The sequence below is a fragment of the Besnoitia besnoiti genome (assembly GCF_002563875.1).
Source record: "Besnoitia besnoiti strain Bb-Ger1 chromosome Unknown contig00007, whole genome shotgun sequence".
Lineage (NCBI taxonomy): Eukaryota > Apicomplexa > Conoidasida > Eucoccidiorida > Sarcocystidae > Besnoitia > Besnoitia besnoiti.
In genome coordinates, this window is record NW_021703915.1 from 2,288,594 (window position 1) to 2,310,200 (window position 21,607).

Consider the following 21,607-nt stretch of genomic DNA (forward strand, 5'->3'; position numbering starts at 1 on the left):
TTTTCACCACAGGTTTTCATATATCACGTAAATTTAAGAAAAACATGCACATTTTGTGCAGGCGTGTCCGCGAGCATGTCCTTGCTATGCAATCTTGGCACCGACTGGACGAACCGCTTGGTAAATCTACTTGTGGGCTCTCGGGTCGCTCATGCGACCCAGAGTTAGCAGCGGAGGACAAAAGGGAGAAAGGCCCGAGCTCGTAGAGCTCGCTTCTTGCCTCACTCTGAGCCAAGGCGTACACAGATTCTGGTGCTTCACTCGCCAATCCAGCTGCCTGACCAGCCTAGAAAAACGTCACTTCAAGCATCAAGCTGTTAGCGGCCAATTGCCTCTCAGACGTTGCGGGCGCGCGCGAAACGTTGGTCCTCCCCCCACCCCTCCCCATACAAAAAAGTGTACGATATCGCTTCCTGATAGTTAGGCAACTGTGCAGACTGCATGCGCGAGATACTCCTGGGCCGTGGCTTCTACTGTGCTGTGCCTCTACGCGAAGGAGTTTAGGGCTCTCCTCCACGGCCCCGCATCCGCGTTCCCACGTGCAAACTAGACGGAATATTTACTGCATGTATTTCTTACGCACTTCTGCGTGGGGGTGAAGCAGGCAGCACTTGCGGGCGTGCAAAAGCGGCTCGCCTGCTTCCCAGGTGTTTCCTTTTCTCAACTTCCACTCTTTGAACAAAACAAATGCATCCGTGTTTACATATATATATATATATATATATATATATATATATAAGGCCGTGCAATGCGCGCGTATGTGTCCATATATATACATGTAGAGAGAGAGCGAGATGTCTGTTTGCTTTGTGTTCTCAGTGTGTGTAAGTGGCTCGGGCGTGGTATTGAGCGGTCTCAACCCAGAGTAGAGGCTGAGAAGGCAAAGCCTGCGAATGAGGCCGATCCAGAAAGCTAACGTCGCAGATTTGCCGCTGTCTCCTCCAAACTGTGTTGCCACAGCAGAAGAGAAGTCGAAGCAGGGGAAGAGGACGAGGACCCGAAGACAAGAGTCGCGAAAAAGGAGCAAAAACGCAGAGAACGAGACGCCAGGAAATTGAATGGAGCCCAGAAAACGTGGTGTACAGACGATACAAGAGAGGCACATCCCGACGAGAACAGATAGAGAAGGCGAAAGAGAAGTAACGATACATGGCGCATTAAAAATGAATTGCGCCTCACGAAGCGCCAGTGCGTACGGAGTCAACAGAGACAGCAGACCACGGTATCGAGACGGATAGAGACTGGTCGGAAGAATTCTTACAGAAATATACATTTCCAGGGAGAGGAAAGGAGACGCTCGGGCATTTGACGCGGAAGAGAGAGAGGAGCACCCAAGAAACGAGCTGATTCCCTTCAAACGCACTGCAGCACACGGGAATCTGCAAGCACCCCGCATGCACACAAAAGGTCAAAATCGATTTGTCTGCTTCATTTCTTCACGCAGAACCCGCCTTCATCAAAAAAGGGCATGCAAAGACGCTATGCAATTACACGCAGAGAGGCGCGGACCCCGACGGGCATGCATATATGCATGCGCATGAATATACGTCGTCCTTCCCAATACAACGTAGACGCACATGCGTGTATCTACATACATGTACATGTATGCACGTATGTATATATACATGCACGTATCAATATGTGCGCTGCAGAGCTCTCTACTCCCACTAGTCTTGTATTTGCGAGTTTTAGTTCCCACTCGGCTTGTGGAGGCGTCGCTGGCCGCCTGCATAGGAGAACTCCACGTGCTGGTGCAGGTAGAGACTGGAGAGAACGAGGGAATGCAAAAACATCTAGCAAAAGCAGAAGAGAAGGCAAGTGGCAAGAGTGAGGTACGCACCGAGAAGGATCGCAGGGAACTCCAAAAGCCAGATAAGCCACGCAGCGAAACAACACAACACAGACACGACCGCCGGTAGTCACATGAAGCTGAGCATCGGGTTGGCATACTGCATCGGCCGCGTAGCGGGATGCGGTACGGCGTCGAACTGTGTGTACTGGGGGGTTAGTGTCTTGCCATCGAGCCTGAAAAACAAAACCAAACGATGTCCAAAAGCATCACGTTTCATAAGTATATACAAATATATATATATATATATGTGAATATATATATATATGTGCATGAATGAGATAGGAGGCACCTACCGCCAGATGGCTGAACTGCAATCTGCGATGCCTGCAGTGGCTCCGCGGAGGCGAAGCACATAGCAGAGAGGCACCCGGGCCTGCGGCTTTATGCGTCGCATCAAAGCAAAGCGCGTGTGCATGTATGGACTGAGAGAGCCTCGCATGATGGAATGCACAGATGAATCCCTTTGCGCGCTGAGCAGCTGCATACAGTGAACGCAGCTATGCAAGTTTTGAATACGGGACGCATGCGCAGCTTTGCATGCGGCGTATGCTTCTGCATCGTGGAAAGGAGCTTGACACTTCGCTGCTCACTTGATGAAAGCCCCCTTGTTTTTCATCTGGTCGCAGTAGTTCGGCGCGCTAAAGACAGTCACCTGCAGGGTAAGCATCAACACGGAGCCTCGGACGTCGGCCCCGTTCACTCATCGCGTAAAATGTAACGACGGGCGAACCTCAAAAAAACCAAAAGACGTGATGCGTCAACGTTTTCCCTTTATGCCTCGTGCCCCTTGACATGCTGCTCTCTCCGCGTTCTTTCGAAGCCCGCGCGCAGGCCCCCCCCCCCCCCCCCTCCCCTCCCCCTTCCCCCCACCCCGACGCGGTGCTTGACAACTCGCATGCCGACACCCCCACAGAGGAGAAAGACCTGTCTACATCTGCACAGCTATATATATATATATATGGATATACGTAGAAGAATACGCAAGCAGGCGCCCAATCCATCACAGAGGCCGTCTGGTCTCGGGATGTGCATGTAGAGTGGAGTCTGGTCTGCAAGCAGCGTGCGCAGGACGTGGAGAGCGGTGGCGGCGAGCCGATCCGGAGTGAACCGTAGAACGCACCAGCTGTCCGCCGTGGCAGACTTCGTAGCCCTCATCCTTCATCTCGTGGGAGCGGATGACCAACTTCAAGTTGTTCTGCTTCAAAAACGCCGCTGTCACGTCGGGGCCGAACTGGCAGGCGACGCCGCGCTTCGACGGCGAGCGCCCAGGCACGGGCGACGGGTCAGACCACAGCAGATCTGTCATCAAACCTGAACGCGCTCAGCCAACCCGCAGAACGACAGACTGCGCGACCGACACTAGTCAACAAACACGCACATGTCAAAACGCCTTGCTTGCCGCCACAAATCCAGAGTCCCATATGCATATAGATATGAATGTATAGATATGTATATATATACCTAAACCCTAATATATGCATATATATATATACATATCTGTACATGCATATCTATATGCATACATGCCTATCAAGATATGTATCTACGTATCTATCTATATACATACATATATATATATATATATATACGTATATATGCTGAAACGAGGGCCCTGACATGGTTGGGGAGACTTTCCTGAGGGAGCGGCTGCGCTTTGCAGCCGTCCTGCCGCCCGCTCGGCGATCCCATCGCGCACGGCCAGGTGAACTCCTGTGCATCTGTCTGCACAGCTAGCGCCTTGCGCATCTCTGCGTCTGCGTCCACGCACAATCTCTCGCGCGTGTGCAGACTACGTGGGCAGAGGTGAGAAAGGGATGGCGAGCTTCGCGTACCTCCATCAGGGGGCTCGCGGTCTCGGTCGATCTTTTGGATGTCGTCGAGAGTGATGTTGTCGCTGCTGAGCAAACCTCCGTGGACGACAAAGACGGCATCGTTCAGCACAAACGCCAGAGGCAGGAGGCGGAAAGACTGAAGAGAGCAGGCAGACACGCTTGCCGTCACGCGTACAGACGCGGCATCGACTCAGCCTCTACAGGCGGATGTGGAGGCGTCTGCGGCCGCGGGCGAGTCTTGATATCCATGGAAGTTCCGCTGCTTCACCCACGCATGCGGTCAGGCATGAATCGCTGCTTTGGGCAACATAGAAAATATATTCACGCGCAGACGCTCGCGCCGCCTGTAGAGACAACCCTGTCACATCGTTTCCTTGGCAGGACAAGCCCTTGGTGCGCAGTCGCCTCCGCGCGCGCGGAGTTCGCGGAGGGGCAAAAGGGCCTTCGGGCCCCTGCGCTGGCGTCCTCCGTACCTCGCAGAACAGATTGTAGAGGCGCTCATCATACTTGGCGATGACCTCTCCGCGGAAGCCGTAGAGTCTGTTCATCTCGAAGGTTTCATGGTTGCCTCGCGTCAGGTGGAAGTGTTGCGGGTAGGCCAGCTTCGCGGCGTAGAGAAGCAAGATGCACTGAGTAAAGCGCAGCAAAAAAAGAGAGAAGGAATCGTCCGTGCGTCCTCAGTGCGCTTCTCTAAAAAAACCAGCCGGCAAGGGGGGAGCCACGCGTGCAGCCCCTCCTGCCGCGACGGTCGTCAGAACGGACAGCGAAAACCATTGCATAGTGAGAGCGAAAGGAACGCCTGGGGGGCGACACTGCGCACGAGCTCCGATCACACGCCGAGCCGCCGGCACTCAGAGAAGGAGAGGCCTGCGCATGCAAAGCCCTCCACCGAAGACGCGACACCGACGCGAAGAACGATGACTCTTCCTTCAGGGTTTGAACCTGCGGTAGATAAATACATCCTGAATGACTGTAGCTTAGCGGCTAAATGTCAACGGGTCGCTAGGGTGCGTAAGACGCGAATCAAGAGGGGGGTTTTTAAGCTGCTGCGCGATACCTCGACGGAAAAAGATCCGCGGTCGACGAAGTCGCCGTTGAAGAGGTACGGGTTGTCTTTCGACGGCATCCCGTTGATGTCGAAAATGTTGCACAAGTCGTAGTACTGTCCGTGGATATCCCCACAAACTGTGATGCGCTCGTCTTCGGGAATAGTGATGCGCTCGAGGCTCTGCAGCTTGCTCAGCATCGAGATCACGTCCAACACAATGCGGTAGGCGAACTGCTTGTGCAGGCGCTTCCCAGTGTCCTTCAGGTACTCCTTCAGAGACGCGACGAACTCTGAAAGGTCCGCCCCCCCCGCGCTGCTCGGTTCTTCCTTCGAGCTGTACACGGGGCCGTCGTAGCTCTTCTCCACCGGGAAGAGAGACTCGACGCCTTCCTTCCGCACCGCTTCCGACGCGCGCATCGTCTTCTCCGTCTCAATTGCCGCCGCGAAAGCCTCCAGACGAATCTGTTTCTTGCACTCGTTCAAACGACTTATTGCACTCGGATCAGGACTCGCCGACAAAGCAATCACCCGCTCGAAATCTAAAACACGCAGCGAAAGCCAGACACCAGCAGAGACGCCTCTCATGCGCAGACGCATGAGAGCCAGAGGGCTGGTCGCACCGCCACCGCAAGCTGACGAAGCTCCAAAGAAAACAGTTGAGCGTTTACGGTTTGCGCGGAACCGATTACAGCGCAGGCACAGGAACAAATTCCCAAAAGGCTCCCAATGTCCCACAAGCGCTGGTCTAGACGAGACGCTCGCGGGAGCCCTCGCGAGAGAGACGCTCAGCCTCGAAAGAGAAGGGCGTGGTCGCAGAGGCGTTCGCACAGGAAGATGGAAACTGCAAACAGGTCGGAGGCCCCCACGACGGTTGCCGGCAACAGGGCAGCCTAGTCTGTGCACAGTAGAAGGCGCCTCCTAGTTAGATGCATGGCAGGGGAATTTGAGGCTGGTCTTGCAGTTGAGGCACGACGGCCAGTTCTGTCTTCCGGTGAAAACGCCCCGAGTAGCAGGCTTCTCGTCTGGATCTGAGAGAGCAGTCCGCCTGAGAGGCGAAGCTCCACGGACGGGGCATCGTCTTTTCGAAGCGCTGGCGCTCCCTGCCTCGACGCCAAAGAGCTGAGATTTACCTTTCTGCGCCTTCTTATAGCGAGAGAGACAGCAGTACGCGCAGCCGCGTCTGTAGTACGCCTTCGCAAAGAGCGGATTCATCTGAATCACGCGCTCCGCGTCAACCACAGCAGAGCCTGACAAGCACGCAGCGCACAAAGCCGAAGATGAGCGAGCCGCAGTTGCACGTGCATGCGCCGATGCGCCTAGAGATCCTGCAGGCCGGAATGAGTCTGAGCACTTAGGAATGCATGTATATGTATGTAGACCGCGGACCGAGCTGTGGATGCGCCTTCGCAAATCGCACGTATGTCAGCAGCTGCGCAGGATCGCACATTTCATTCCTTCCTTCCGCAATCGGATGTTCAGAGACAAGTGTCATAAAAAGTTAGAATAGATTTATGGGTGGGAACATATATCTATATATATGGAATGACGGAGATCTACCTGATGGTGCAACCACAATTACGAGGCTTCCCGAAGCCCTACTTTTCCTGGGACTGGCCTTTCCAGTTTTCTTGCTGTCGGTTTCTTTTCAGCTGCGACGCATTGCTCTCTTGCCCAGCCCTACATGCCTTCCCCCCCTCTCTGCCCCGGTACCGCCTCCGGGACGCCCTGTGTGCAGGCCCCGTCTTTCAGGTCTTCACCTTCCACTCTTCGCGTGCTTCGCTTTCTTCTGTTCATGTCTCCCGAGCTCCCTTACGCACATGCCGACGAGCCCTCCCCCTTCCCCTCCTCCCCCGCGCCCCCCCCCTTACATACATATATACATATACATATATGCATGTATAGACATCCACGCGTATAGGCATAAAAGCATACATATATATACATATACATGCAGATGTGCAGATACATGCATGGGAAGTCAGCACATATACGGCCCACGCACACGGCGTTTCGTGCACTGGTAGTTTGGCGGCCGGCGCCGCGCTCTCTTCCGCTCTCGCAGGGCCCTCGGTCCGTCGCTCGGCTTTTCTCTGTCGCAGACTTACCGTAGTTCTCGAGTTTGATTTGGCAGAAGGCTCGGTTGCAGAGGAGCACCTGGAGTGCCTGTTTCGCGTCGGCGGTGAGCGTGTTGTCGCAGAGGAGGTCGATGGCCGCGGTGTATTTTTCGACTGCAAGGTGGAAGAGCTGGTTTTTGAAGTGTGTGTTTCCCTCCGCCTTCAGTTTTTCTGCTTCCTGGAGCATGTCATCGTAGCACTCCTCCATGGCGGCCTCTTCCTCCTGAGTCTGGCTCTCCTCTCGCCGCGCCCGCTCCAGCACGAGTGTCTTCTGCTGGTCAAGCTTCGTCACCTCGCGCGCCGACGGCAGCGCGCCCTTTCCCGTCTTGACGTCCGCCGCTTCTCCCGCGGCGCCCGCAGAGACGCGCGGCTCGACCTCCGCGGCTGTGCGGCTTGTGTCGTCCTCCATCTTGCCTGACTTACCTCGCTCCTCGGCGCTAGGGTCTAGCTCTGCTCAAAGTAAAACACGCGGAAGCAGCCTCTCCAGCGCCTTGATTGCAGGCCGAAAGAGGAGACAACGGGTCTAGTCAAGAGACCAACGAAGAGACACGCGTCGTGAGAAGCTGAAGGGCACCGCCTGTACCCCACACGCTCTGCCCAGTCGCCGGTAGACTCGAAGACACACGTGACAAGTCGGAAAGCTAGCAGGCCCGAGTTCCAGGCAAGCCAAGACCCGTGCGATCTCCGCGGACGCCTCACACGTCTCGGTTAGGAAAGCCGCCACCGAGCGCAGAGCCTGGCTCGAGAGCAACAGAAGTGCGAAGGGCGGCAAAAGTGAGCCGCGAAGCGTCGCCTTGAACAAGCGAGGAGAAACACGAGACGCACAGACGCGGACTCAGAAATCACACGAAACAGAAGAGAAAAAAGGGGGAAAACACTGGTGGAAAGACGGAAGAGGCCGACGGCTACCCTGGACGCCGCGGGTCCAGGTCAGGCTCGGGGAGACAGCAGGAAAGAGATGCAAGCCCTCAACTAGGCGCCTGTAAGCGAGCATCGGCGTAGCGGACAGGAGAAGACAATGAAGCAGGAGCAACGCTTGGCAGTTCGCACCAAACTTCCCGCAGTCCCACGCAGAAGAGACAGTCGTGACGACGAGTGGCACGCACCGGCGGTCGAGGCTCACCCTCACACGAAAAGAGCCAACGCAGAGCCCGCGAGAGGTTGGCAGCAAGGGAAAAAACAGGAGAAAGTGGATGTGAGGACGCGTGTTCGGCGGGGAACGCTGAGCTCAGAGCAGAAGGGAAAGGACCGCGTGTGGAGAAAACGGGGCGTGACGAAATTCGATGTATTTACTTCGACCCCCACACCGCGAAGGCAAAATCCGTTATTCTCCTCGCTGGAGGGAAAATGTGCAAAGTCCACCAGCCCCTGTTGATATCTTTGAGTTTTTGTCGCCTGTGCGATTCCTGCAGAAGGAAATGGACCGCAGCAAGTGGAGAAAAGAGCAACAGAGACAGAAGAAGAAAACGCGCATGCGTGCTTGGCGGAGCGAGAGGCCCTGCTGGACAGGGAAGAGAAGGGAAGTGCTCCAAAGGAAAACAGAGAAGGGCGACGGAAAAAGCAAGAAGGATCGGAAAGGAAAGACGGCAGATAGGCACGCAGGCGCCCGGCAAAGTGCTTCACTCGCTCTCTTTTTTCTCCTCTCGCCTACTTCTTTTGTACTCTTTTCGCTTTGTTGGACCAGCGACAGCGAGACACGCTGGCAACTCCTTCGTCTCCCACCTACTTTTCTCGGTGCAGAGCGACAACGTCTGCATCCAGCTTCTAATGGGAATGCCGCGCTCTGAAATCCGAAGGTATAGCCAACAAGGTATAAGTACTCGTCGAGTGCCCGGTAGAGGACGCCAGAAAAACGCACGACACTCACGAATCATGAGCCCAACTAGGTGATCACTCGCCCGTGTTGGTATCACGGAGAGACACCGGGACCGTGGTGGTACGCAGATGCATCTGCATTAAGGAAGAGTCACATCCGGGCTTTCTCGTTTGAGGGACGTAGCCTTACGCGATCTGGCAATTTGATTTTTCAAAGGCGTTTGCACCTCGGAATTTAGGAGCATGCCCTCGCTGGAACTCCAGCAGCTGGTTGCCGTAGAAGAAGCTCCCGGGCATGAGCTCCTTCATGTGAAAGGAGTAATCTTCTCTTGCGCCAACCTCACGTTCGTCTGCACGTCGTTAATGTACCCCGCCATGCCATCGAGGGTTGTCGGTCCATTCAAGGGAGCAGTCATGGATAAGGCGACACTCCGCCAGAAGAATGGAGCTGTGCGTGTTGCTGGTGGGGAGCGCGGCCACAAACACGGGAGAGTGGAAGTGTACCTGTGTATAGCTGCATCGATTCAAGCGGTAATCTCCCTGTCTCCGTTGTACCGCATGGCCAGTACGCCTACTACGGCGTGCAGTCCTCTACGGTGTGGGTGCAGTCACTCGACGCAGAACAACACCGGGAGAAACGCTGACGCCCGCTTCATCCCTCGGTCGCGAGGCTGATACACTGTTGTTAATCGTCGCGATGGAAGCGCTTTTTCGGTGTACGGATACCTCGAGTCGGCAGCTGCAGGAGATACGAAGACAGCATCGGACGGACATACCCTCTAACTGAACCCTGGATGCGGACTTGCCACCGCTAACCCAATTTTCGGCACGGGGCACAAGTGCTATGTGTGGGCAGGCCAGAAAAGTCATGACCACACTATAGGATGACAGCAGGAGGAACTCCTTTTTATACAGTGGCTCATGAACGCACTGACACCCCCCGCAGCTGCCGCTGTACGCACTTAGCTTGTCAAGTAGTCTACGCGCATGGCTCCTGCCCTCGTCTGCGATGTCCTCTCAGGTCTTTACACGTTTGCGGGCACTCGCACCGCGTACACGCTGGGGTCTGTGGAAGCTCCCGCCAGGTACGAAGGTACGGAATTCAGCTGGGAGAGGTGACCAGATGCACACACGAGACGATGCGCGATGTGCGCATTCCGACACGGTTGCCACGCACCGTTCGGTAAATAGGGATACGTACGACACCATTTCGTCGACGATAAATGGTATAGCAGCTGCATGTTGAGTTAACCAAGTTGCCTTGTCGACGTCTCGTCTGTGCTCAACTCTACGCAGAGTGCCGTAGCAATATTATGAAAACCGCTAGAACGAACTATGAAAGCGGCCTGCCGGTTGTACGGTGGAAACAACGGCTAGAAATGCAACTGAGCGCATCACGAACGCGAGGCGGAGCCCATGTGGCTGCTGGCAGCATCTTCGGCGGAATCCTACAGCTCGCCGTCACAGCCTCTCTCTGAACGCAGACCACCTCCACTGATGCTTCCTCCTCTGAGAGCTTCCAATGGCTCCACAGTTACAGCAATAGGGCAGATTAAACCAGCCTACGTTCGCTCCCGAATGTCACAAAGTGGGGGGAGGGGCGCGGCGGACGCTTTGGTTTGAATAACAGCTCGGAAGTCTGTACAATGGATCTGCCTGACAGGAGCATCCAAAAATATCGGCCGCCGCGGTGCCGACTGCGGGGCGTCGCTTGTGCTGTCGGCGCATCCTTCTGTGCTACCTGGTGTCGACTCTAGACGCCGAAGCTCAGTGTATTGAGTGCGGGTATGTCCCCGGGTTAGTGCTCCGATTTCTATGGTGAATACCTCTGGCATGTGTTGCATGACACGTCTCTTTTTTGCTGGTTGATGGCGGCAGGCGTGGCGCGTTTTACTGGGCAGAATGATTGAGTTGGCTGTCCTCCCTGCGAAGGCGAGGAAACGTCCGTCATTTTGGCTGCATCGCGTGAGGAAGGGCTTCCAGAGGCATGCAGGCTCTTTCCGTCGAGCCTTGAACAGACAGGATGACACCTTGAGCGGGGGTTTCGAGGCCTGCGATCTGCCCCTCCATCTCTCGATAAGAATCTCTTGGTCCCCCCCGTGGAGGCCAGTCAGTCTGTTCAGCACTGCAACGGGATGCAAAACTCATCGCGGCGCAGTGGCGTTTTTGCTCGCCTGACTACTACAGGAGAGCGAAGTGTGGGAGCGGGTGCAACTGTCGGTGTGGACGGGTGACCCGCGTCCGCAGCGGACGAGGCAACCGCGCAGCTCCACCGCATGGTGATGGAGTCTCCATTGCTCCCACCCGTAATAGACTTCTGTGTTCCCAGTCGACCCGTCGTGAATAGTTTCCGACAATTTTGGTTTGCTCCAGGTGAGCTACCCACACAGTCGAGGAGGTGTCCGCTGCCTTCTAGGCCGAAGCTGCTGATTCTCATAGCGTCTCGTATGCCTCGCTGAAGCAGGCTGAGGAATCCCGGAAAGTTGCTGAGAACGCAGACCCAAGCGCCTCATTCAGCACACGACGTCGTCAGTAGCTTGCCCTGCGCCGCGGCCACGTATGGGCGGCCTGGCTCTTGCTTCCTTACCCCTCTTCGTGGCATCTTTGCACAAATACCCGGGTTGCCTTGAGGCTCCCGAACAACGGGAGAACTATCAACACAGGAGCCTTCGACGCAGACTCGCTGATGCGGCCAACAGGACCCCAATGCGCTCTGCGCAGGTTCCCTCGCTGCAGACTTCCACGACGACGCAGATTCACATCACAGTTCTGAGACACTCAGCAACCTTGCCGCGTTTTATAAATTAAAATGTAAAGAACTGTCTAAAAATTACAAAGGATTCCTTCTCAAATGTTAAAAAAATGCACTGTTCGATGTAAACATTTTGAAACATATTATTTAATCCAATTAAATAGGAAAAAGTGAAACAATTATATTTAGGTGATCCAAAAACTAATAGATTTCTAGTAAAAGTTTCATTTGTCTTTGAATTTGAAAATTTGAGTGGTAAAAAAATCGTCCCTTGAGTCCTACCTTTCAGGGGACGGGCCAACGCGGAACCTGCAGCGACGTCTCCAAACAGTAAACGTCGTCAACGAGGCCATCGTATCGATGAGGAACATCGAGGAGTCGTTGCGTAGTCCGACTTATTCAGGACCTGGTCATCCTCCAGAGAGCATTCAAGCGCTCTTTGGAGAGGACGAGGCTCACCTTGGACAGACTCTTCAAAACATGCAGCAAGCTTTCGCAGACATGGAGGCCACCTCTGTTCTCATCAGATCTCCGGCCTACTGGGGCCAAATGCGAAAAACGGTGTTCGGGGACGTTGCTCACGAAGGTTCATCAAGCCCTGTGTTCAGTTGAAAATGCACTCGAAGACGGTTCATCTCCTTCAGGTGAATTGAAGGACGCCGGTGTGCAGGTTGAGATTACGCAGGTCGGTGAGAAGCTCGGAAGTCTGCTCAGTGACGACGAAGGATTCGGTTTCCTCGACTCTGATGATTAGACGAACAATCCACCCAAGAAAGAACTATTTGTTGGTTCACTTCCAACACGTTTTTGCAAGTATACGGCACTTCGACTCTGGCCTTTGTTTTTGATCGTCCACATTGATATTTCTTTTTCGATTCGATCGGTTCCGCTTTGGTTGGTCATGGAAAGTTTCCTCGAGATATTTGAAGTGGGTGTCTGATCAATTTTTGTCCCTCTTTCGAGTGTCCTAGATGCGATGGCAGCATAATCCATTCCTGGTTCGATGGCCTGCGGTGGCATCATTTCGTTTCTAGGAGTCCTCGCTCATTTTGCGGTATCTTGCAAACACCCCCAATTAAAGAAAGAGACAGCGCTAGAGAGGAGAAAGGACTCGAGTGGAGCCGGTCCAACAGCATGGCTTTTCCGCTTGTATAGGCGGCGTTTTTTTGTGATTTTGGGATGATTGGTTTTACAGTTACGTTGACAAGGCCTTGGATTCGTGGTCCCGTGCTGGCATCGATCAAGGTTTTTTTTGTTGTTCCGTGTGACCTGAATATGGTATCCGGTCTGCGTCTGGGTTTACATTTTCCTTGTTTTCAACTACTATTCTGGCATTTGGTTCACCTTTAAACGTCTCATTTCAATTTTTGGACTGCACCCGAACTCACAGCTTCCCGACAGACAAAAAAACTACCCCACGCGACCAACTTCACTTTGTTGCTCTAGCCACGTAGATTTGTAGTAAAGCAGGTTTTCACATAAATATTGATCTAATATAAATGGATTATAAGCTAAAGTTATATATATGATTTAAACAATCGAAGACGCCGTCCTTGTTTCCTAGATTCAACAACACCCTTCGTGATAAAAGATCATGAGCTTTCATTTGGAAAGTTTTGCTATTCGATAGCGTTAGACGCATTTATTTTATTGGACTATCAAATGCGGGGAATGTTAGAAGTAACTTGTCTATGCATATTCATTGAAGCCATGACGAGGAATGCCCCGATTTCACTGTATCTTCAGTTGTATGACATTCCCTGATTAATGGAGCCTTCGTGGAACCACTATTTCCTCAGCGCTCTTGTCGTTTACGGCCCAATGTGTTCTCTTTTAGCATGGGGCTTCTGAGGCGTGTATTGTTCTGCTGGCACGAATTGAGTTCTGTGATGAGCCAGACGCGTAGCGATGATGGTGTTCACTGTGCACCGTACTGGGACGAAGGCACGCATCACCACAGAGGACTTTCTGCGGCTTCGCCGTGGTGCAGCGACGGGAAAAGCGGATTCGGCGTCGTTATGGGGGTTGAGCAACTCGCGTCTGTGCCCCAGTGTCTTGCTCAGAAACCCGCGATGTGGACCACGTCGCTTCTCTCTGATGCAGGGGTGCGCGCGGTTCTGAGGGGGCTCTCGTAGAAGCCCGCCATGCAGAGGAAAACTGACGGCGGTGTGGGTGTTTTAGTGCCTCTCTGTGCACGTGCTAATTTTCGAATTCATGAGGTTTCAGAACTCACAAAGGTCCCCACGAGTGAAAAGGCGCATCAAACCCTGAAACGGACGACACCGCATCAGCGCTCGTGCCCAAATTTGTCGCGAGAACGATGTGGCTTGGACGCGGCGTGAGCTCGACTCGCCCTCCAGCCTGTGGAGCTGGCGTTTGCTGCTGGAGTGCTTGTGTTTTGTATTTCTGCGTCATTCTAACGTCAGTCCTGTGTGAATCAGACCAGCATGAATCACCCCATCCCACCGTTCCAGCGAAGGTGCAGCCGCTTTCAGAGCCCGCCGCCGGCGCCGCCATCAAAGAAGATTCCTTGGCGGACTCCAGCGCTTCAACACTGAAGCCGGTGCCGGGCGGGTATGAGGAGCGTCGACGATCTATTCGAATCGGTGCAGCTATACAGTCTAGCAAGGTCTTGAAGCTCTTTCTCGCTTGCATATGTCTCTTTGCTGCTTCGTTGTTGCGGTTTTCGAAGTGCGTAGCGGGAGCTGGCAATGGTGCCGACGGACCGTTAACTCAGGGCAGTAGGCGACGAAGACTTGCAGCTGGCGGGCCACCCGATGGCCACGAACATTCGCTCGAGGAAGAGTGTAAACAACTCACTACTGGTGGTCTGTCTGGAGGTGCGCAGTCCACAGCTTCAAATGCAACAGGCGGAGAGCCATCCTCGACGTCAGAGGGTGGTACGCCGATATATTCTGCAGGCGAGCAGGGAGCTGGTTCGGTTGCCCTTCCCGACCTCGACAACGATGAACCGACTAGGGAGATGCTTGACTTGCTCGAGGACGCAGAAAAGGCAGCAGATGTGGTGGGTGATTTGACAAATATCACCCAAGCCTTACAGAGCGTACTGTACGGACCTGAAGATATACCTCTGGATTTGGTTCTATCCACTTCGGCAGAGCAAGCAGGTTTGCTGAGAGACGCGCTTAATCGACTTTCTGCCCTGCTTCCCTCTCTGCAACGTATTTTCACATTGCTCGCTGACCCCGGCAACAGGGGCCATCCAAGAGAGAAGCTGTTCGCCCGGGCTGAATTCGACATGAAGCTGCTCTCAAGGGCGCTGTACGATGCACTCGCGGATGCACGCGTGTATACACATCTAGCTCGTCCGCCACTCGGCACCCCGGGAGTAAACACTCTTTCCGAAACGCTTCAGGAGGTTGAGATGTTGGACCGGGCCACGGAGACTCTCTCTACCCTTTTGCATCTCGCCGCTTCTGGCTTCGGATCGGCACCATCGGATCATTCTGACAACGAGTGACCCAGTCAGTCAGTTCACGAACTTGTACCTTCGCGAAGCAGCCGAAGCCTGAGCTACTCGGTCGCTCTCCTGGAGACCTCATGCTCTCGTGGCTCGCCGGAGGGCGTTCACCACGGATCTTCTTTTAGCGCGGCTCAGCTGCATTTACAGTCGTACAACTAACTGCCTTGTCGCGACGCATTCTGTCACCGAAGACACTAAGCTGTGCGCCACGTGGGCGATCCCGACCTCGGCAGTTTTGGCGTGCTGGTTCGCCTGGCTTCCTCGTAGCTGGCTTCCACGTCTTCTGGAAGGCCAACGGCAAACCACCGACTTTGAGGACTATAGCGGGGTTGCATGCGGTGGTCGCTGCGACTTGGCGACGGATGAATTGTCGTCAGTCGTGCTGCACCACACACTCTCGCCACCCGTCCCCTCCCCCCAACCTCCACCCCCAGTCCCCGCCCGGAGAGAGGGGTCTCTCCCAGCGCAGATGTCACTCCCCCTTCCACCGTGCACGCTCCCGCCTCCAGCCGCGCGCGGTTGCGTGACACGGAGATGGGACAGCGTTGCACACTGGAGCACCCAATCCATCTTGCCGAAGACAGCCAGCCATTGGGCTGGGGTGATACTGCGTGCTGGGGAGTTGCGCCATGCTTTCCCTGATATTACTACCCCCTCAGAGAGGCATACCGACGAGCCCTTTTTTTTTTTGATTGCTGTAGCGATTTGGTTCCCGGAATGGCATGGCCCGCGAGCCACGCCCCGTCGCCCCATGCGTTCGACAGACGGCGAGCCACGCACTTTTCCAACGGTTTGGGCATGTGTCTTTTTTTTGTGAGTTGGCTGGCGGTATGTCCGCTGGTGTTTTCACAGGGATCCCTTGTCCCTGCTAATTCTGGTGATAAGCAGGTCGCGGTTGAGGGGGCTGGTGGTGTTCATGTCTCGGAGGAAGTTCCCGTCGCCGGGACAGATGCGTCGGAGGGGTCGCGGGTTTCTGTCCATGAAAAGCAGCAGACAGCTGCTGCGGGCGTCGTCGGCCGCCGGAAGGTTTTTGTGGCGGCTGCGTTGGTTGCGTCGATTTCTTTCATGGCAGCTGTTCTTCTGTACAAGTATGTGAGGTGCGTGAAGGACCGGAAGGCGCGGCGAGCGTCGGGGTTGTTGCGGCGTCGCCTCGCGGCGGCGGGCGAAGGGGAGAGTCCTGATGACGATGATGTGAAGAAGGCTTGTGCAGCGGCCGTAGTTTGGGGCTTCGGTAGTGAGGAAGAGGCGGGTGCGGCCGGGGGAGGTGAAGAGGATGATGGCGGAGATGGGAGTACTGCGACTCTGGTGAAACGTGTAGAGTTGGTCCGAGTAGCACTAGAGAGCACGTTACCGGACGGCGAGTCCCCTATGTCGCCGGCAGCTGCAGTCGAGGCACTTGAGGCACTAGTACTAAATATGGAAGATATTGTGGAAGCTCTCGAGCAGCTAGTTTATCTGCTGGAGGCTGGGGTTTCGCAAGTTGCTGCTGGCGGCGGCAGCCACGATTGGTCAGAGGGTGCCAGCGGCCCTACTGCTGATTTGGCGGCCAACATCAGTGAGCTGACCGGGGCACTTACAAGACTTGCCGAAGTATATGACCGCTGCCGCGACACGTATGCGGAAATAACTGGCCTCACACTTCGAAGCTTTCCACTTTTCGAGCACCGAGCCAGCCTTCTTAACGGGGCCCGCCAGCTGCACATTACAGTATACCAAGGCTCTGGTGACGCGGGTTCTACCTCCGACGCCGAGTAGCAACGCTTGTGAATTTTCCCGCAAGACGCGGATACAAGGACAGAAGCGAGAGTTGGGAGTGTGGGCCGATTTCTTTTGCCTGGCATCCGAGTTGCGCCCAAATGCCTCAGTCCAGGCGGTGTGCCAACGGTGAACGAGAGAGCCGCGACCCTTCGGCGGCGACTGACACCGGGACGGCTTTCCTCGGGATGCTCGGATGAGCGATAGGCATGCCTCTTCCGACGGTGGAAGGAAGCCCCCTCTTGGGTGGCTGTGCGCGCCATACCGATTGGTAAATGCATTTTGCTGAAGAAACACGCGAGGCGACCGGCTGCCACGACTCTGCTTTGACTGCCTTATATCGGCTTTTTACATCGGTCCAGTCTCGCCCGCGACGGTGAAGCGTGTGGGGCTTGACCGGCGGAGGTTTGGGAGGGCCAGGCGTCGTTTTTGAAAAGGCGCGTGTTCTGTTGCGGCGCGGACATCAGGAACAAGCAATCCCTGCAGAAGCAGTTTGTTGTGCGGTGTACCGGAGTCTGCTCCGAGGTCGTTGAGCGAGGCGCAAGTGTCGCCAGCGACCTAGGCGGAGAACACCGTCACGGCGCTGAACGAAGGTTGTCCTCGACCTGTTTCTGAGTGTCCGAGTTGGATGCGATTTGTCAGGGCGTGTGCTGGAGCCCGCTGTTTCAGGAGCCAGTGTGCTGTATTTTGTTTTTTTGGTGACTGACCAGCGATGCGTCAATCTTGCTCGCCGCCGGTTTGAGCAACCATGTGTTTGTGGGCATGCCTCTGGTGGCAGGCAGGAAATGTTGCTTGGTGGTTTCACTCCACTTGGTGCGTGAAACTGACAACGCCTGCTGCATAGCAGATGTGTGACTCTGATTCCGAGCTCTGTGAGGCGCTCTGTTTCTGGGAGATAAGCAGTTGATTTGATTGGCTGTGGCATGGGACCGGCGCTGCGGTTGCAGCCGCAGGCGTTGAGCGACCAGTGACACTTTGCCGTTCTTTGCCTGGAGGTTTGTTACGTTCCGTACAGTTGTAGGTAGAAGGTATGTTAGAGACTTGGGCAGCAAGTATGCAATGTTCGAGGTCAGCCTAGTATAGGTGCAGCCAGCGACGGCCGGCGTCGGGCGTGTATCATACTGGGGAGGTCGATTGGAGCGCGCGGCTGCGATGGCAGGCCAGCTACTCGTGAGGACGCTGAGGCGGAAGATGGTGCATCGGATTTTTTGTGGCACACAGATATGTGTAGCGACGGCACGCTGCTACAATAGGCTAGGCACGATGCACGAGATCTGTAGATGCTGCGTGGAGAGGATGCGGGCACTTGTGCTTGAGGGGGCGGACTCTCTCGCGCGATTCAGGATTTGTGTATGGATTCGAGCGCTTGCGACACCTGAGGAAGAGACATACCGTTCAAGAGCGTCCGGATATTCTCCGTTTTTCATGGAGGTAGGCTATAGGGCTTTGCCAGAGGGCAGCAACCTCATGCTTTCTAGATTTCCAACGGCTAGCGGTGAATGTGCGGGCTTCGTGACATGGATTGAGATGTAGCAGCGTCTAGGGACTGCAGCCACCACGTCTTCCGACGTTTATGTTGATAGGGCTTTTGTCCTTTCCAGAGATATCCTTTGTCGCGTGTTCAAGGGCCCACGAGTGCTCGTCGCTGAGTCTGCTGGAACCTCAGACTCGTTGAGTAATATTTCAGGACTGCGGGCCAGCTCGGCCGTTAGCCTTGCACGGGATCGCGAGCCTTGCAGGGCCTACGGAGCTTCCACGCTACGCCAGACCATGTCGCACATGCACCTGGCTGAAAAAGCTCGACGCCTGAACATGCGCACACGTCAAAGAAGTGACGTTTATGTGAAACTGTTCTTAGGAACGTGAACAGACAGGTGAGGATTGACGGCAACAGCGAAAGTATATGCAGCGACTACTGGAGAGGTGGCTAAAACGTGTGTGCTCCGCCACATATTCTTACGTAAACAGTACGACAGACAGGCTCACGCAGCTCAACCCCCACCGGAGCTGGTCTTGTGAGGTGCGCGAAGGCTGAGCCCGATTTGTGTTCAGTCTGCCCATCCGCTACTCAACTCCCAACCGTGTGAACATGGGAACTGTTGCAGCGGAGAATGAGCAGCGGTCTTGTGCTGCGACCAGGTGGCGGAGAAATGACTGTCAGTCATGCCGTGCTGCCCCCGCCGGCGTCCCCGTCCTGGTGCGCGGTTCCGATGCCGATGGGGTATCACAATTCATCTCCCGGAAGACAGCCGGTGATTGGGCTGGGGTGATACTGCGTGCTGGGGAGTTGCGCCATGCTTTCCCTGATATTACTACCCCCTCAGAGAGGCATACCGACGAGCCCTTTTTTTTTTTTTTGATTGCTGTAGCGATTTGGTTCCCGGAATGGCATGGCCCGCGAGCCACGCCCCGTCGCCCCATGCGTTCGACAGACGGCGAGCCACGCACTTTTCCAACGGTTTGGGCATGTGTCTTTTTTTTGTGAGTTGGCTGGCGGTATGTCCGCTGGTGTTTTCACAGGGATCCCTTGTCCCTGCTAATTCTGGTGATAAGCAGGTCGCAGTTGAGTGGGCTGATGGTGTTCATGTCTCGGAGGAAGTTCCCGTCGCCGGGACAGATGCGACGGGGGGGTCGCGGGTTTCTGTCCATGGAAAGCAGCAGACAGCTGCTGCGGGCGTCGTCGGCCGCCGGAAGGTTTTTGTGGCGGCTGCGTTGGTTGCGTCGATTTCTCTCGTGGCAGCTGTTCTTCTGTACAAGTATGTGAGGTGCGTGAAGGACCGGAAGGCGCGGCGAGCGTCGGGGTTGTTGCGGGATCGCCTCGCGGCGGCGGGCGAAGGGGAGAGTCTTGATGACGATGATGTGAAGAAGGCTTGTGCAGCGGCCGTAGTTTGGGGCTTCGGTAGTGGGGAGGACGAGGGTCTCGATGAAGGTGCATCGCATGCTTATAAGTCTTCACTGCAAGGAGCTGAATCGCCCGAGGCTCCAGCGGGCGGCTCCTTGTCGACTGGGCCAACTTGGGACTGGAAGCCGCATCCAGAGTCTGAGGACGAACCCGAAGGCCCTGAGGAACCGCCTGACGCCTCGGAAGCCCTACACGGAGGGGGAAACGGCGGAAAACATGTGAAGTCCCCCGGCAAGCCGGATCCGGAGGAGCCTCCCGAAGGTGCAGAGGGGGGGCAGGGAACCCCTGTCGGAGAGGGTGAGGGCGGTGCCACAGATGGTGAAGGAGAATTGCATATTTTGGCTATAGACGACGAGCCGAAGAACATCCGCAATGTTGTAGAGGATTTGAAGGTTATCAGAACTGCGCTAGAAAACGTTATGCCTCGCCAGGGGAGGGCCTTTTCAAGTGAGCTGTTCACGAGTGTGTTTGAAAAACAAATGGGCCTTCTGACTAAAGTTGTGGACCATGCGACGGAATTGGCCCTTTCGCTGGAAGAAGCGTTTATATTTTCGACTGAGGTTATAGTTGTAGGCGACGACTCCGGAGTGAGGCTTGGGAAAGCTAGAGCCGCCCTGATGAACCTTGTTGAGATGCTGTACGACGCGCTCAATTTGACGGGTCGGGTTTTCCAGAGGGCGAGCATGGTGCGACAGCATGTAGCGCACGACGAGTTCATTGTTGGGGGATTCCTGTTGTCTCGTATCAGTAACCTGGGGAGAGGATTATGGTCTTTGCAATACAGCGATAGTGAAGGAGAGAGCTCAGATGAGGAGAGCAATGACAATGACTGATTCCGTCGATGAAGTTTGACGGGGCTAGGGCTTGCGTTTGAATTCAGCAGATTATGTTCCATATATGGCGCACCTGGTCCTCACTGTGAGCGAGGGTGTCGGCCTCATGGTTTCGTGAATGCCTAACGGAGTCTCGGGAAGTTCCTTTGCTTCCAGACGGGTTTTCGCGTCGGGAGGTTCGTGCGTAGCGGAGCCTAACAAGTGGCATTCAGCAGTTGCTCTGTCTGAGAGCCTCAAGACGGCACCAGTAAACTATCCTGCGAAATGAATTGCCGTCGTGCTGCAGGTTTTGAGGTCAGCGGTGTAGCACCGCCGTCCGCAGAAGACACCCTACCACGATGATACCGGGTCGGGACGACGCAAACTCAATCGATGACGAATGACCATATGCAGAAGAAAGCTTCAGGATTATGACGAAGGATTTCGGCGATGTGAGACTCACGCGCGCGCTATTGCCTCACAGTTGACGCATTAGCCGCTGCCGCACCGTCAAGCAAGAGGTTCAGGGCCACCGCACCTGCTACCCCCGCCCCTTCGCCCCCTGTCGCGGACCTCTGTCCGCAACCGGGCCCCCAAGAGATTGACGCTGATGTGTGCGCAGCCATGGCTCATGTGAGTTAGTAGATTTGACATGGCGCGGGCCACACTGAGGTGGCTAACTGTGCTCGGTACGATGTACTCTCCGTTCTGTCGAAGTCACCGTGGACAGTTCAAAGTCCGTGTCGACGTATTGTCCGTTCATTCAACACCGTCCTCACGGTACCGGACAGTTAACTGTGGAGAGAGCGGCTTCCGAGCGTTTAGATTACGTGATCAGGTGTTTTTGCGAAACATGATGAAACGCATGCTCAACTGCACTCCGGGCGTCGCCGCTTTAACCTGGGCGCGGTGAGCCAGGCACTGCATAGCTGATAGAAGCTACCAACAGACGGAGGTTGGAAAGCCCTGCGGTTCGCAAGGAGAGCGTTTTCTTCAACACACCTGACATGATGCGGTTGGAACACAGACAGCAGCAATGCTCTACAGGAAATCGTAGCTACCACAGAGTGAGAGAGAGGGCTGGGTACGGGCCACGCGACAACTATTAGCTTCGAGGTCCCGTTCTTCTAGCACAGGCATCATAGAGAGCCCACGTGTCCGTGTTGCTACATTGTTGCCTACAAGACACATACGGTAGAGAAAAAAAAGCGGTAGTTCGCTCATCAGCTCTGTCTTGTGTC

The 21,607-nt window shown here is 55.0% G+C and overlaps 3 protein-coding genes across 3 annotated transcripts; 2 read left to right on the forward strand and 1 right to left on the reverse strand.

Annotated features, from left to right (window-relative positions):
- Positions 1 to 1,919: 1,919 nt before the first annotated feature.
- Positions 1,920 to 7,255, reverse strand: BESB_073350 (serine/threonine protein phosphatase; the record flags this gene model as incomplete). Its single annotated transcript, XM_029365708.1, has 8 exons — positions 1,920 to 2,025; positions 2,443 to 2,504; positions 2,973 to 3,163; positions 3,685 to 3,820; positions 4,158 to 4,313; positions 4,742 to 5,271; positions 5,863 to 5,979; positions 6,838 to 7,255. 8 exons carry the CDS (start codon positions 7,253 to 7,255, stop codon positions 1,920 to 1,922), a joined length of 1,716 nt encoding a protein of 571 aa, XP_029218192.1.
- Positions 7,256 to 8,904: 1,649 nt separating this feature from the next.
- On the forward strand, positions 8,905 to 16,652 carry BESB_073360 (uncharacterized protein; the record flags this gene model as incomplete). Its single annotated transcript, XM_029365709.1, has 6 exons — positions 8,905 to 9,226; positions 9,683 to 9,754; positions 10,909 to 11,034; positions 11,703 to 11,999; positions 13,840 to 14,762; positions 15,750 to 16,652. The coding sequence occupies 6 exons, from the start codon at positions 8,905 to 8,907 to the stop codon at positions 16,650 to 16,652; spliced, it is 2,643 nt and encodes an 880-aa protein (XP_029218193.1).
- Positions 16,653 to 19,118: 2,466 nt separating this feature from the next.
- Positions 19,119 to 20,387, forward strand: BESB_073370 (uncharacterized protein; the record flags this gene model as incomplete). Its single annotated transcript, XM_029365710.1, has 1 exon — positions 19,119 to 20,387. The coding sequence occupies one exon, from the start codon at positions 19,119 to 19,121 to the stop codon at positions 20,385 to 20,387; it is 1,269 nt and encodes a 422-aa protein (XP_029218194.1).
- Between the last annotated feature and the right edge of the window lie 1,220 nt (positions 20,388 to 21,607).